Here is a 15,837-nt window from a genome sequence, read left to right as displayed (position 1 = left end):
AACTGTGGAACAAGCCATTGAAAATCTCAAATGAGATTTTTGTCAGATTTGGGAAACCAGAACAAATCGTGAGTGACAACGGTCCACAGTTTAAGGCTCAGGAGTTTGAGAACTATATAAAGATGAGTGGTATCCAACACACAAAATCAGCACCTTAACACCCATCCATGAATGGTTTAGTGAAAGGTTTGTCCAGTCCTTGAAGTGTGCACTAACGGCCTCCAAGGATCAAGGTTCATTAAATCGCCATCTAATCAGTTTCTTGGTGATGTATCGCAATACCACTCATGCCTCAGATTTCCCCAGCTTTACTACTACTAAAAAGGAAGCGGAGATCTACACTTAACACAGGAGATGCCAGAGATAATAGGACATAATCAGCAGTCAGAAATCTTAAGAGAAGGTATTTCCAAAATACACTTGTTTTGACAAGGAGAGCAAGTTTTGGCATGCAGCTATCCCACCAGCAGGAAGTGGGTTTCTACAACTGATCCTGTTTGCTATACAATGCTACACGCACTAATGTACCAATACTGTATATGCCAGAACTACCCAAGGATGAACCACCATCCATACTACAAGCATCATGTGACTGCGACTTCTGGTCAATCAGCAGAAACTAGTAACAAGAAATCAATAAATAAACAATAAAAGAAAATACACAATCAGGTAATAGAAAGGAAGGAATTTAGGACAAGCATCAATAGAGAAAAGTACTGAACAAACTATTGGGATTGAAGACAGACAAGTCTTCAGGGCGTGATGGCCTACATCCTAGGGTCTTAAAGGAAGTGGCAGTGGAGGTAGTGGATCCATTGGTTATTAAATTCCAAAATTCCCTGGATGTGGAAAAGGTTCCAGTGGAACCTTGGAAAAACAGAAAGTGGAATTGAGGCCGAGATGAGATCAGCCATGATTGTATTGAATTGCGGAACAGGCTTGAGGGCCTGAATTACCTACTCCTGCTCCTAGTTCTTGGGCACGATTCTCCGAGCCCCGCGCCGGGCCGGAGAATCGCTGCAACCGTGCCACGACGCCCCGGCGCGTGATTCTCCGAGGTGCGGGGAATCGGTGCCATTTGTGCTGGCCCGTTTGGCGCATCTCCGGCCACTGGAATTGGCAGGGTCGTCGATTCCCCGGCCCAGATGGGCTGAGCGGCTGCTCCGACATGACAGAGTCCCGCCGGCGCCGTTCACCCCTGGTCACTGCTGGCGGGAACTCTGCGGGAACGCTCGGGGGGCAGCGGGGGGGGGGGGGGGGCCCGAAGGGGTCTGGCCCACGACCGGGGCCCACCAATCGGCGGGCCAGCCTCTTCCACCCCAGCCTACTTTGCGCCGCGCCGGCCTCTGAACACCGACTCCATGTTGGGTCGGGGCCGGCGCGCGTAAGAAGTTCCCCGCGCATGCGCAGGATGTAGTGGCCCAACTGCGCATGCGTGGGTTTGCGTGGCGCCCATTTGGCACCGCGTAAGGAGGCTGGAGCGGTGTGAACCAATCCAGCGCCGTGCTGGCCCCCTGTGGGGGTCTGAATAGGTTGTGTCCGGGCCCTGTTCGCACTGTCGTGAAACGCGACGGCGTTCACAACGGGGCGAACACTTGGACACAATATCGGAGAATTGCGTCCCTTATGTTCTTAAATCGAGATGGCCATAGAATCCTTTGCTGCAACTAGCCTTCCTTCTGCAAAAGAGACTGTAACACCTTCCAGGGGAGAGACATCTCTCAAGTACCTCAAAGAGATATCCTCTAAGGTATAGAACAATCAAATCCCTGAAGTGCACAGGCAAGCAGGGTGGAATAAAGACCTACCAGATCATCATTCCCATTAACTGTCTTATTACTGTGTAATGATTCATTGCCTGCCCTTAACAGCTCTTCAATAAACCAGTGTTTTTGTTTGCATTCAACATAATGTGCTACAACTTCACATTATTTTGCCCTGAGAATGCAGAACATAACACTTTCCATCTCTTTACACTTAGGATCACTCTCCTTTTCTCACCAATGCACACGTTTATATCCCTTGGTTGAGCGTTGAACTTCTAGTCAGTAATAAATATACGCTATACACAAAGCAAACCTTATGTTCCTGGTACAACACATAATCAGCGTTATGGTGATTGTAATTTTAGTAACCACTTAAAAAATATAAAGGGCTGTTAGTATAATATTAGACAAATGAGGGAGTGGTTTCATCAGGTTAGTGTGAGGTGGGGAAGTCCACCCAGAAGTGGTGATCTCCATCGTAGCAGTAACACCTCCACCTACCCCCAAGATCTCCATCCTCAGCCCTTCCCCCCAGCCTGAGAGGTAGAATTGCTGACTGGAGACTTCTTCAGTTCAATTCTCATTAATTGGCTCTCAGCACGAGATTCATATTTTGCCACACCTCCTGCTCCAACGGCTGGCACTACTGGTTTTCCTGCTTTCATACCTTTTGACATGGGGATGCGGGTAGGTGTGGGCCGCTGTGCTGACCCCTCCTGCGCTGCCTAGAAAACAAAAAGACAGAGCATTAGATGAACATTCTGCCAGCAATCATTTATGAAGTAAAGCTTTGATTGGTGCTTATTGCTTTATAGAACTGAACGATTTCTGCAATGGCAAATCCATTTGCTAAGATTGATCATCCTTGGGAATTATATCAAATGCAGCTGTCCTGCCACAAAAGTTCAAAACAGGATCACACTGAAGCCAGTAAACATGGTGCAAAATAGCAGGTTTACAGTTCAGAGTCTGCTAGCCTTCGCCTTCATTGAAAGCACCTTGAAAAATAAGATTGCAGCTCCCCTATGTGTGAATTGACCACGCTGCTCTTCCCCCAGTTGCAGAAAGCAGTAATTTACAGCTGAAAGTTCAGCTCGGCGTTCTTGGAATTGGCTTTTATAGAAGCCACTAAACAGGTAACCAGATCAAATTATACAATCTTCCACTTCCGCCTTAACCGCAATGTTTCAACCACCTGAGATTTACAGTCTCTGTTCGTGGCAACAGGATCACTTTGTTTAATAATTTCCAGATATGTAAAGTAAAACTCTCATGGCACTGTTGCTGATTATGGTGATTTACAAAATAAGGAACACTAAACTATTGTAAACTTTGGGTACAGGTCCCTTTAAGGCAATAAAACACCGGGTAATAAACACCAATTGAATTCATTCATATGGCTGTAAATGCAAAAGGTGGAAGACATCTTGTTTTATTATTTGGCAATCTAGAAGCAAGTGCAACATAATCTATTCACCAAGTGCAACATAAATGTACGTGTCTGGGAAATTCAGTGGACAGGAAAAATTTGCTGGAAAATTTACATAATTTCTTACAGTTAGTGGAAGGCTTTGTTTTATAACAATTGGGGTTTCAAGAAGGGTGATAGGGAAAGGAAAAATGTTAAGGACACGTGTCATGTACATTGTAATATAAGCCAGGAAATATATTCTAATTAGAGATAGATGTCCATAATGGACTGGGTTTTCCCCACACAGTATTCAGATCGCAGGACATATTTTTGTTCGTTTCTTTTTGAAAGCAGCCAAACTGAATACAAGGTATCAAATTTAGCAGTTTTCCAGTACTTCAGGGTTTCCCATCAAACTGTTCCCAAGGTGTAAAGGCTTCAACTATCGATGCTGTAGCCATCTGGGATGGCCACTTACAAAAGATCCCGGGAAATATGGCCACCTGCAAAGGACCATGGGAAATATGGTCAACCCAGGACTCAAGACGCTCAGAGCTTATGTATATTGCCAACTCAGATAACTAGACTCTATCGAAACCCCAGCTACTTTGCATTCTAATGGCCCATTTCCCCAGAACAAAAGACCCTGTACTCAGGTAACAGATTCAGAAACAGACTCATCGGCGCCACTCCCTTTGCTCAGGGAGCCCAAAAAGCCAAGGTTAATGACTGCTCAGGACACGCCCCGCCCCAAGGCACCCGCCCCTTTATTGGCCAAAATCGAAGGCAGTAATCGAAGCCTGCCGAATTATTGGGTCCAAAGCCAAGGATCGCCCAAAAGAGCGCAAAACCCCAGAAGGTTAAAGAGAGATACTGCCATGTGTTCAGTCTCTCTTGGCCCCGGCGCTCGGTCTCTCTTGGTCAAGATCTACACCTAAAACCAAATGTAGCATCACGACCAGAAGACAAGTTCAAGACCAACGATTGCTACCAGACGGATGAGCCCAGCAGAAACAAAGTCACTTCTCCAGACCCAGCCATGCAAAATCCAAACAAAGGCCTTGTTCCTCTGCATAAAGCCGGGTGCCTGAAGTTAAGTACAGGTTGGTGTAGTGTTAGGTGTAATTTAGCTTGTAATGTTTTATGTTGCATATCGAAGTAATTCTTGTGTGTAAATAAACTATCATTGAACTTGAACTAACTAACTGGTTGTTTGGTCTTTGATCGATATCTGGTAAAACCTTGTGGTGGTATCACTTGATACCTGGCGACTCTGAAAAGCAATATCATCATTAATAACGGTCATATCAGTATCCGGTTAAAAAGAGCAACAATGCACATTCTTGGGCACTTTGGAGGTCTTGGAAGCGTGAATAGGTGAAACCCTCAGGAACAGAAAACTGGGGTCGGATTTTCAATGTGGGAGCAGGAACTCAATACCTCGATGAATTCTGGATCCGGATCTGCGCCCAGCCTGTGCCGCATTTTCAATGTGAACTTCAAATGCAAATAGCATAATTGGCCAGGAGGCAAGGTTGGCATCCCATTAAAGATGCCAAGTGCCTCCAGATGTTGCCTGCCTGGTGCCAACAGCCATAATGGGGGATGCCACTGCTTTATTGATTAGAGAGGTAACTCCTCAAGGTGAGAGGTGGTTGCAAGTGGCCATGATCAATTGAGGAAGTTAAAAGCAACACTCATGCCAACACTCATTGGATCCACCAAATAAATTTCAAAGCAAGTTATCCAAGCCAGTGGCGAGCCCTACAGCTGTGCACTCAAGTGCGGGGAAAAATGTTCAAATCTCATTCTATTTCAGACAGACCCCTTGACAAGCTCCTTAAGAAGCTTCAGGGGCCGCTAATTGGAGGTGAGCATCTTCATCGATCTCTACCTCTTCCCTAATGGCTAACTGAAAATCCAAGGCTATCTCAGAGGTGTCAGAATCCATCTCCAGGACTGTGATTTTCAAAGGCCACCTGTTCGCTCCTGACACCGTGGCCCTTTCAAAATCCTGTCCTCCTAAGCTAGAAGGAATCCATAAGCATTCATTTCTGGCACAAAAACACAATATAGCTAACCAAAGACATTGGGTGAAATTCTCCGTTTGGGAGACTATTGACGCGATTCTCCGGAAAACCTTCTAAGTTAATTTGTGGTGGGTTTTTAAGGAGTTTCCCGCCGGGCTCTGCCGGCGAGTTCCCCACTGCTATTCAATGGCACGTAGTCATTTATTTGGGCCCTGGGGAGTTTCTCACTGGTTTAGCCCACACTCAGAATTTTTTTCGCAGTGGGTAGCCAAACTCAGATCGCGCTGTTATTTTGAAAGGGTGTCCCAATCTCAAAGTGGGCTTGTGGTTCCCCCCCGACCCCCGGGCAATGTCACCTCCCACACACATGGATGGACATTACCCCACTCCCCCAAATGTGGATACCCTATGGGGTCCCCTCTCTTCAGGCCAACCCCAAGCCACCTACATCACCCCTTCCCTTCCAGGAACCCCAACCATCACCTCCCCAATCTTCCCGAGGCCCCTACTTGCCTGCCCTGGACAACCCCACCCTTCAAACTGCCCCTCTGCCCTCATTTCATGGACATAGCTGCCCCCCCCCCCCACATAGACCCTGACCCATGGCAGTGCCACTCTGACATCTGGGCACCTTATATATTTGCACCCTGACACCTGGGCAGTGATCCTGCCAGCTTCACAATGCCACCTGGGGCACTTTGGCAGTGCCAGGATGGCATATGGGCAGTACCAAGGTGCCCACATTCCAAGGAGAGGGCCAAGGGCCACCCTCCACTTATTCTGACCACCCAGGGGTCTCCAATGGTCCGGGAGATCCCAAGGTGCAGAGTAGTGCGCCTATTAATAACATTGCCACTTCTCTAGTAGCGATAGCCTTCAGCTGTGCGGCCAGAGGCTGCCATGGTCGGTGGGGGTTAAAGGTTAAAGTGACCTTCACCATATTACCAGGGACAGGGCTCTGTCCTTGGGGTGTTCAGTGGGACGGACAAGAAGTACAGCAGCTGAAGTTGGCTTGTTAGGGGTATACTCAATCCTGGGGGTGGCATGTCGGACCTGGGGCACTGAGCCCCCTACTGCCCCCTCACTAGTGGCAGCCGACACCCCAGCACTGGGGTCACCTTGGGACAGAGGGGCAGCTGGATTGAGCTCCAGAGGCCCCTATACCTTGTGAATCTGGCGTCTCCTCATTGTTTGCACCATGATGCCGATGCCCTAGCGATGCCCCTCTGTGACCGGGCCAGGCTCTGCAGTCCCTCACCAATGTCCCCCTGCATCTGGTACACATTCCTGAGTGACTGCGACATGCTCTGGAGCACCTTGGCAATGCCCACCTGAGACTGGGACATGCTCCACAGTACCTCGACAAGGCCCACCTGTGTCTAGGACACGTGCACCTGGGACATGCTGTCGAGGTCCTCAGCCATGGCCATTACTGACTGAGCAACGCCTTGAACACCACCACTTATGCTGCTGACGTCATGCTCCAGGCTTTCCACTGCCAGCCCAGCAGTGTTGGCCTTGGTGCCATGCATTGCTGATGCCATCTCCAATGCCTGTAGCCTTTGGGACTTCTCTAATTGGCTACGTACCGGCTGGAGTGTTGCTGACATCCCCCTCTGAATCTCAAGGCTGCTCTCTAGCAACTGCATCAGCTGCAGGCATAACCTGGTCTAGAGGCTTAGATCTGACTGGGACCCAGCTGGGTCCTGGGTTCAGCAGATCACAAACTGCTGCAACCTCCTTTTGGGCGTTCCTGCCTCCACCTGCTGTGGATCAGCAACTGTGTGGTGCTCACGAGACTGCGCTCCAGCAGCCTGTCCATTACTTTCGCCCACCCAGGTGTGTGTCTCTGCGCTGGTGAAGGGTGGGGTGTCAGCTGTGAAGCCTCGATGGTGGCATCCTTGGAGCTCTCTTCTTGGGAGGCGGTGTGAGACCACACCGGATGGGCCGCCACCATCGAATAGAGATCCTGCGGGAGAATGAACATGTGGTCAGTGACAGGATCATTATGTCTGGCATGAACAACACGTGTGACAGCTCAACTGGGTGGGCTGGTGGATACTCACTTCTGCAGCGCAGGCCGATCTGGATATCGGTGACCGATCTGTCCTCGGCCATCCCCACAACCTTCAGGGCCTGTTCCTTGTACGGGGAGAGATTCTGATTTCTAGCACCTCACCGCCCGTCTGGGCCTTTTCCAGTCTGTTGTGGGCCAACTTCTTCTGCGGGAACAAAGAGAGGGCATCGTAAGCGGCAAGCTTCATGCATTGTGGGGCATGGGGGTGCCATCAACAGGGTCATATGGCCGGAGGAGAGGCAGGCAGGACCGGTGCAAGTGTGCTGATGCCAACTCACATGTGCGGTCTGGTGGAGATCGTTGAGTTTCTTGCCCTCTTGGTGACACTCGCTGACGGCCACTGCCTCCCTGTGGCTAACCCTCCGCCACCCCCTCGGGGGAACAGGGTATCCCATCTGGGCTCCACTTGTTCAAAAGTCGGGCCAAGTCGGCATCACCAAAATGTGGGGCTGGTCTGCATGGTGGCATGGCTGTGTGCTGTCTGGGGTTTCCTCTGTGGGGTGGGGTGGGGTGGGGTGGGGTACCCCCCCACCCCCCCTCGGGAGTTGTCGAGTGCCGTCCAGGCAAATCAACTGGGGGGACAACCACTTCTGGTGTGAAGCCCATGGGCATAACGTTAGTTCCAGTGACGGCCTTGCCAGTTTGGCCATCGGGAAACACCCAGCAATACCTGCTCACTCCAACACTTCCATTAGATCGCGCCCTGGATGTCCAAAACAAAAAGACCAATTCTTGCAGCAAAGATAAAAGGAAGCAGTAGCAGAAGCAGTTACTGGGAATCAAGTAAATGAATTTGTTAAACCTACAGCCTTAGTGTTAATAGATCTTTGAATTTTCCCAATGTTACTGAGCTACTAATCAAAGATGAATAAATATTGGTAAGGGGGCATTTTATCATTAACTCTGAAGTCTTGTGCATGCATGCAGTGAACCTCTTGGCGGGAGGCGGGGGGGGGGGGGGGGGGGGGGGGATTTCCTAGCCCTCTCGCGGCATGTTTCACAGCAGCAGGAGATGGTCCGCCATTGGCTGGCAGTGGGATCTTCGGGTCCTACTGCTGTCAATGGGATTTCCCATTGAGTCCACCCCCATCACCGGGAATCCAGTCCATCCGAGAATGGGAAACCAGTAAACCTATCAAGCCTTTACAAAAGTTGGACCCAAAAATTACTCTGTGGTCAGGACTTTGTCTGTCACCAGGCAATCTGAAATCACAAGAAAGAGACTTATTCTGACTTCCCAACAGTCCTTGCACAAGGAAATGTCTTAGAATCAGGTTACTATTGTGCAGAAGCAGTCTGCATCGATTAAAAAGACAGGTAAGCAGATTTAAATCTTTTTAATCCTCGTCTTTGGAATTGGTGAGACTCCACTGATTAATGTTGCCAGCACCAATGAAAATTACTAAGTTGAAGTCCCAGAGAAAATCTTCTGACCAGTGAAACAGGCCCTCCAATCGTCGACCTTACTTGTTCACTTGAACCCAGACAAACCCATAATATGACGTGTAACAAATTAAACTTTTGGCATGGGGGCGGTACCTTTCCATAAGATGGAAGACGGTGTGGAGCAGTCTGTTGCCTTGGCTTCCAGAACCTTGTCGGAGCCAAAATGAAGTATTCACATGTAGAGAGAGTTTGGCAGTCAGATATACAGTCAAGAAATTCCATCAATATGTTTATGGCCGCCACTTCACCATCGTCTCAGACCATAAGCCATTACTTAGGAGGAAGTTTGGTCTGATGAAGGGAGGGATGCAGCAGACGATCAAATTGTCTCAATCTTAGTGACCAAAAACATCAATGAGCTCCTTGTGCTTATTGTTGTGATGAGTCTTAGATGATATCATTGCCAATAATGATGATCAACAACATAATAATCTTTATTAGTGTCACATATAGGCTTACATTAACACTGCAATGAAGTTACGGTGAAAAGCCCCTAGTCGCCACATTCCGGCGCCTGTTCGGCTACACTGAGGGAGAATCCAGAATATCCAAATTACCTAACAGCACGTCTTTCGGGACTGGTGGGAGGAAACCGGAGCACCCGGAGGAAACCCATGCAGACACGGGGAGAACATGCAGCCTCCGCACAGACAGTGACCCAAGCCGAGAATCGAACCCAGGTCTTTGGCGCTGTGAAGCAACAGTGCTAGCCACTGTGCCACCCATACAGTTGGTACTACAACATCTTCATCATGATGACCTGCATATTAACCTTAAAAAAAAAAATGTTGAAAAACGTTCTGTTCTTCAATTTGAATGGAGAAGGCTTTAAAAAAAATAAAGTGGATACTTTGCAGGTGCACGCCAACATAGCACTCCAACATAGACTGTCAACCCAACACATTCGTGCCTCATACTAACCATTTTATTTTTTTAAAGTTCTAGTTGCCGATTGGTCTTTTCCAACAGCAGCAGCGCCCCATGTTGATGTACGCCACAGTTGGTGATAGGTGCGGAATTCCAGTCAGTTTACTAACCCAAGAATGATGAGTTGATGGTATATACATCCAAGATAGGATTGTTTGCAAATTGGAAGCATTGGTTATTACATTATTGCTCTTGTCCTTTTCAGTGATGGAAACTGTAGGGACAAGGATTGTTGCCAATGAAGTTTGACAAGCTGCTGCAGTACTGCAAAGATGGCACAGATTGAAGCTACATTTCTTGCTAAGTTTATTTAATAGTTATGCACCATCTACTTAACTTACTGAATAGCACAATAAGACTGCAATTTGATGCAAACTCCAGTCAAGTGACCAACATTAGTTTTTGAAGCATTATGCTATTGTCGAAGATTCTGAGGAACTAACCACAATCTAGAGCATTGGTGGGTGCAACCATACGGAAACACCAACAAAAAGGTACAGGACTGGGAACAAAATCTTTGCTTTTACTCCACAACACAGAGCTCCATTAATAAATGCAAAAATTAATCTGAAAACAATCTGAAAAAACTCAAAACTTCTCATTTTTAGAATTTCTGCCCTATTTCAGTTATAGAATCCCTATAGTGCCATTCAGCCGATCGAGTCTGCATCACCCTTCAAAAGAGAACTCTACCTAGGCCCACTCCCCCGTCCTATCCCCTCAACCCGGCGCATTGATCACAGCCAATCCACCTAACCTGCACATCTTTGGATTGTGGAAGGAAACCGGAGCTACCCAAGGCTGGAATCGAACCCGGGTCCCTGGAGCGGAGTCATCAGTGCTAACCGTTGTGCCACCTTTCTGTCCATGCCTTACTTACATGTTTTATAGTGTGCATAATATGATTCCATCTCATTCTCTTTTTCTACTGATAATTAAACTCCACCCCCACACTTTCAAAACATCTTGAAGCATTTTATAACCAAAGTACGGCTATTACATTGTAGGAAACACAGCAACCAATTAGTGAGCAACACAGTCGTACAAATAGCAATTAAGTAAATGGCCAGACTATCAGCTTTAGGTGTTGGATAACTGATGGCCAGGAAATTGGCAGAACTCTTCAGATCCTCTCCGAATAGTTCAGGGAGATATTTAAAATCCATCACAAAGTGCAGATGAGGCCATGGTTTAAGATCCTATCCAAAAGACAGCATTTCCAATAGTGCAGTATTTCTTCAGTATTGCACTGAAGATATCAACCTTGCTTTATGTGCTGAAGCTTTAGAATAGGGCACGACTTTCTAATTCAGAGGTGAGCTTACTACCAATGAACTATACTGGACACCCAGAATAAATATGAGGAGTTGTAGGGGGCATTGGGGAGCAGGTAATGGTAGTCAACAGGAGTAGAACGTGTTAATTTCGTTGCCACAATTTTTTTTTCAAAATTTAGAGTACCCAATTATTTTTTTCCAATTAAGGGGCTAAATTGGTGGCCAATCCACCAAGCCTGCACACGCAAACACAGGGAGAATGTGCAAACTCCACACAGACAGTGACCAAAGCCATGATCGAACCTGGGACCTCGGTGCCGTGAGGCAGCAGGGCTAACCCACTGCGCCACCGTGCTGCCCCCACAAATTTTAACAAATTGTGAATGTCATGTCTCAGAAAAAACTCTCCTCAATCCCTCAAGCATCAACAATGCTTATATTTACAATTTGAGCAGGATCCCAATTGTTTTTAAACAATTAAACAAAAGTGCAGCCAGTCACTGATACCTGATGATCTTTTGCTAACATATTATCATCTAGAATCAGGCACAACGTGGAACATAATGTTTACCCATTTGTCCTGCAGAACTAATTGATGGTTAAATGTTGTCAAGGAAACTCATCATAAAACTCTTCTCTGCCATTGCCGGTCTGCATTTATGGGTGCATTAAAGTCATGGCTTGCTTTTCATTAAAAAAAACAAGTCAGAACACAGAGGTTGGGAATGTGCACATCAAAGAACAGCTAGGAGAAAATCCAAATGATGAATTATGGAAGATGTGTGAAATCAGAAAACATATTGAAAGAAAATCAGAGCCAACTAAATTGCTCCAAATGTTGTTTTGAAAATAGTTTGGCTGCCATTTTGTCTTCTTCAGATAATTGAGAACTTATGTTGTTATAAACTTAAATTTCCACTCATAATAAAAGACTAAAGAGGTAGACTTTAAGATTACGTACTGCATTGGGTGTTTGAAATGTCTCTAACATGTTCATTAGAAACCTCGAAAGGCATGAGGTAAGAGGTCAAGGAGATTCCCCCAGTGATCAGTCTGTCAGCCCAAAGTAAGCAAAACAATGGAGTATTATGTAGTTTAGTGTAAGCAGCCTGAGGAGAATTCTCTGAGCATGCACTTCAGGATGACTCCCCTCTGACTCAAACGCACATCTATATTTTTTGGCGACTGACAGCAAGAGTGGTCAGAGAGCGTACCAGAACTTGCTGTTTATATGCTTCAATTATCGGTCACTTATGTATAAATCAAAATTAACTGCGACAACAATCCCCAAGGAAACTATTTTAACAGCAGAGCTTTGAGGTTTTTTGCTTACACAGATTAAAATGAGGTGGAGCATGAACTCTTCAACTTTCTCAAGGAAAAGAAATACTATAGGTTTCTCTATTCAAGGAGTTGTTTCTTTGACATGCAATAAATGAAATTTTACAAAGATAATGCTTTCTAAAATCGTTACAACCCTCTATTGCGTTCACCAAACTTAAAAGCAACTAAAGTATAAATTCTGTGATAAACCAGCTTGGAGGTCGATTTAAAAATTCTCAATTTCAACATTGAAAGCAGCATGTTTCACAAACACAAAGTATTGTTGCGCAGCTATATGGCGAAGTGAAAGATGCAAATTAGCTTAAACTTTTCATAGGCATTTTGTGAATGGTTTCCTAGAGCACTGCAAGGCCCAATAAGGCTTGGTTAGCCATGAATAATCAAGTCAACTGTGCACCAAATATGTTCAAGTCTGCACCTCTTACTATTTGAGGAAGCCATACAAGGGCAAATAACGAGGGTAGGATAGAGCAAGGGAGCAGCTGACTAGATCTTTTCCAAACATTTTTGCCTGGGACCTATTTTCCGGGCCATCCTTCGGGACCCACACCAGCCGACCTTCGTGATACACGCTGGCCGATCTTTGAGTTGCACCATTTTCACTTACCTTTAATGTGACAGGTGAGCCTGCTCAGTCCTCATGATCTCACTGGCTTTTGTTATTCAATGTTACGTTCCAGATAATAACTTCAGCTGATGGTGTAAGATCTCACAGCATCCGTTGAAAAAATAAAGAGCTTTGACCTTGAACTTGCCATGTTTAGTCTTCAAATGTCTTTGAAGTTTTGAGGATTTTAAACTTTTATTTGCCAGTCCTTCCATTCATATAACACACATAAACTTTGAATTCTGATTTGTAAGAACAAAGAACAAAGAAAAGTACAGCACAGGAACAGGCCCTTCAGCCCTCCAAGCCTGCGCCGACCATGCTGCCCGTCTAAACTAAAATCGTCTACACTTCCGAGGTCCGTATCCCTCTATTCCCATCTTATTCATGAAAAAACAAAAAGTGGCACAATTAATAACCCATACCTCAAGTAATTATCTTTATGCTGCTTTATTCCGGTTTTCAGCTTCTTCATGGGTTGGTCATCAGAGGCCCAGGAGTTCTCACGGGCACTGCTGGCAGCTACAAAATGGAGGAATCTCTCTCGTGCCCAGAATATGTGGCATCAGTGTTTGGGGCACGTGCCCTGCTTTCTGCCACCGCTCCAGGCAGGAAGACTCCAGCGATTTATAAAAAGAATTTCTACAGGGTCAGCGTGCTGATGTCAGGAGGAGTTGTTCTGCTCCGCTGGGCTCCGGACCTGCGCATTGCTGAGGGGGCACGCATGCTTGGGAACGGCCAGCTTTCTGAAAGCCAGTTGCAACCGGCATTCAAGCTGGTCGCGCTGTTGGGCACTTCTTCCCGGGCTCAGCAATGCTGACGCATGGCGCCACGACCCTTGCGACACCCACCCATGACCCACACGTGGGTGGCGACCCTGGGTTTGAAATGACTGGAGTAAATCAACATATTTAGTTGCACTGTTGAAACAAAGAACTGAAGAGACAGTTGCAAGTGAGGGCATGCGGGGTGAGCGGTCCGAATAATTATTTTCAGGTCAGAAGGATTGGAAGCTGGGGGACCAATCTGGAATTAAATTCAGGACTTGGAAGGTAAAAGTGAAAATATCCCCACAGCAATGACATTACTAGAGATATTGGAGTTTGGTAAAAGAGTAGAACCTGGTGACAGGTGGATAAGGAAAGCTTGAAAGTCTGGTTCAACATGAAATATTGGTCCTAATTGATGATTACCCATCATTTGAACTTAACTGGAGGTATGAAATCAGACATCTGCAGGCTCAGCACTCGGGCAATTTATAGATGGAATTTTCATGGAGCAGTGTGTGTGTTTCATGTATTCACTACCAATGAAAGTATGGAGTGGGCTGGCTGACAATTTCTGATTTTAGGATTGATTGGGGTTTAAGTGAGAGGACATACACGTTCTCAGACATGACACTCAAGTTCCAGGTGAAGGAGGATGGATGTCCTGTACCTGCAGTGGGGCGGAAGTGGTTGACCTCACCTTCAAGCAGCAGTTCATGTTGCTATGCCTCCTGTTATTCCACAGGAAGCCACAGAGAACTCCTAACAGGAAGCACTCCCTTATCTGGTGAACCTGACAAGGTGTCGAATAAGGTAGAGAAACAAAACAAGGTTCTTTGGGGAGATCCTCAGCTAATTTTCATAACAAATGTTGATATAATGCTAATGAAGCCTTGACAAAGTCTCCCTCCTTCAAAAGTTCTCCTCAAACCTCCAGCAAGTGAACAGTAAAAAATGTTGAAAATATCCTGCTACAACTCGTTTACTCCAATTCAGATGCTTGCAGTTCGAGGGACAGTAACATCAAGCACCATCTACCAATAAGCAAAGAAGCCTCAAATTGGTCCCAGCATGGCCATCTCGAATTGAAACTACCCTGGGGGCACATTTGAATCAGGTTTTAATGTCACCTCTTGCACATACTCGGGTAGATCTTCTCCAATTCTATTTGTCTTGGTTGCAAAAGAGGAATCCCTAATTCTGCTGTGAGCATACTAAAAGAGATCACAGTCACATCAATATCAGGACAATCTTCTGCTATAAACGTATGTTCTCCAGGAATGATGTTGAGCATGATAGTCAGTTTAGGTTTTTCCTCATTAAACCTTTCTGCCTCTACCCATTTGTCCTCATTCAAGACACTCCCTAAAACTTCCCTCTTTGACCAAACTTCCCTCCTCACTGTCCAAGGCCCCAAACAGAATTTCACTTGTGCCTCCTTCAATTTGGTCTACTGCATTCTCTGCTCACGAAGTGGTCTCCACGACACCGGGGAGACTAAATGCAGACTGGGTGACAGCTTCACTCCATCTGCAACTATGACCCAAACCTTCCCGTCACTTGCCATTTCAATGCACTGTCCTGCACTCATGTCCACATGTCCATTCTTGGCCTGCTACAATGTTCCAGTGAAGCCCAACGCAAACTGCAGGAACAGCACCTCATCTTACAATTAGTCACATTAAGCTATACATTTTGAACTCTCGCCTCCACCCTGACCCCATTTCCCTCTTTTTTTAAATCCAAAGGTTTTTTTCATCCCAAAGTAAAGCACACATCCCACCCTCCCCCACTGGTTCATCTGATCTTAAGTTTTGCTTTCATGGAGTACGGATCTTCGCCATTCTGCTAACTGACCTTAATGCCACTATCAGCACCTTCTTTAGTGCTTAAAGCTGCCATTAAGGCATCCTTTTTCCAGTGCCCTAAACATCTCTCCTAGCTCTCACCTGTCACTGACCTATTTTGCTCAAGAGTATAAAATCCATCACATTTCTCCCTCTCTGTAGCTCTGAAGAGGAGTCTTACGAACACGAAAAGTTAGCTCTGTTTCTATCTCAACAGATGCTCCCAGACCTGCTGGGTTTTTCCAGCGATTTCGGTCTATATTAAAGGCAAGGTGTTGTTCAAACACGGGTGAAATCTAACTGCCGTGCCCAAACTGGGGCATGACGCAGCTGGTAAA

The 15,837-nt window shown here is 46.3% G+C and overlaps 1 protein-coding gene across 3 annotated transcripts in view; it reads right to left on the bottom strand.

Annotated features, from left to right (window-relative positions):
• Positions 1 to 15,837, bottom strand: part of filip1b (filamin A interacting protein 1b) — a 326,296-nt gene that overhangs the window by 14,770 nt on the left and 295,689 nt on the right. For 2 of the 3 annotated variants that reach the window (XM_072503362.1, XM_072503378.1), the window contains one exon: positions 2,268 to 2,491. In XM_072503362.1, coding sequence (XP_072359463.1) covers positions 2,285 to 2,491 — 207 coding nt within the window. In that variant the 3' untranslated portion in view covers positions 2,268 to 2,284. The remainder of the gene's footprint in view (positions 1 to 2,267; positions 2,492 to 15,837) is intronic. The other variant, XM_072503372.1, reaches the window with a different exon arrangement.

Source organism: Scyliorhinus torazame, chromosome 1 (genome assembly GCF_047496885.1).
Source record: "Scyliorhinus torazame isolate Kashiwa2021f chromosome 1, sScyTor2.1, whole genome shotgun sequence".
Lineage (NCBI taxonomy): Eukaryota > Metazoa > Chordata > Chondrichthyes > Carcharhiniformes > Scyliorhinidae > Scyliorhinus > Scyliorhinus torazame.
Note: the sequence above shows the minus strand (reverse complement) of the source record. Positions and strands in the feature narration are given on the sequence as shown.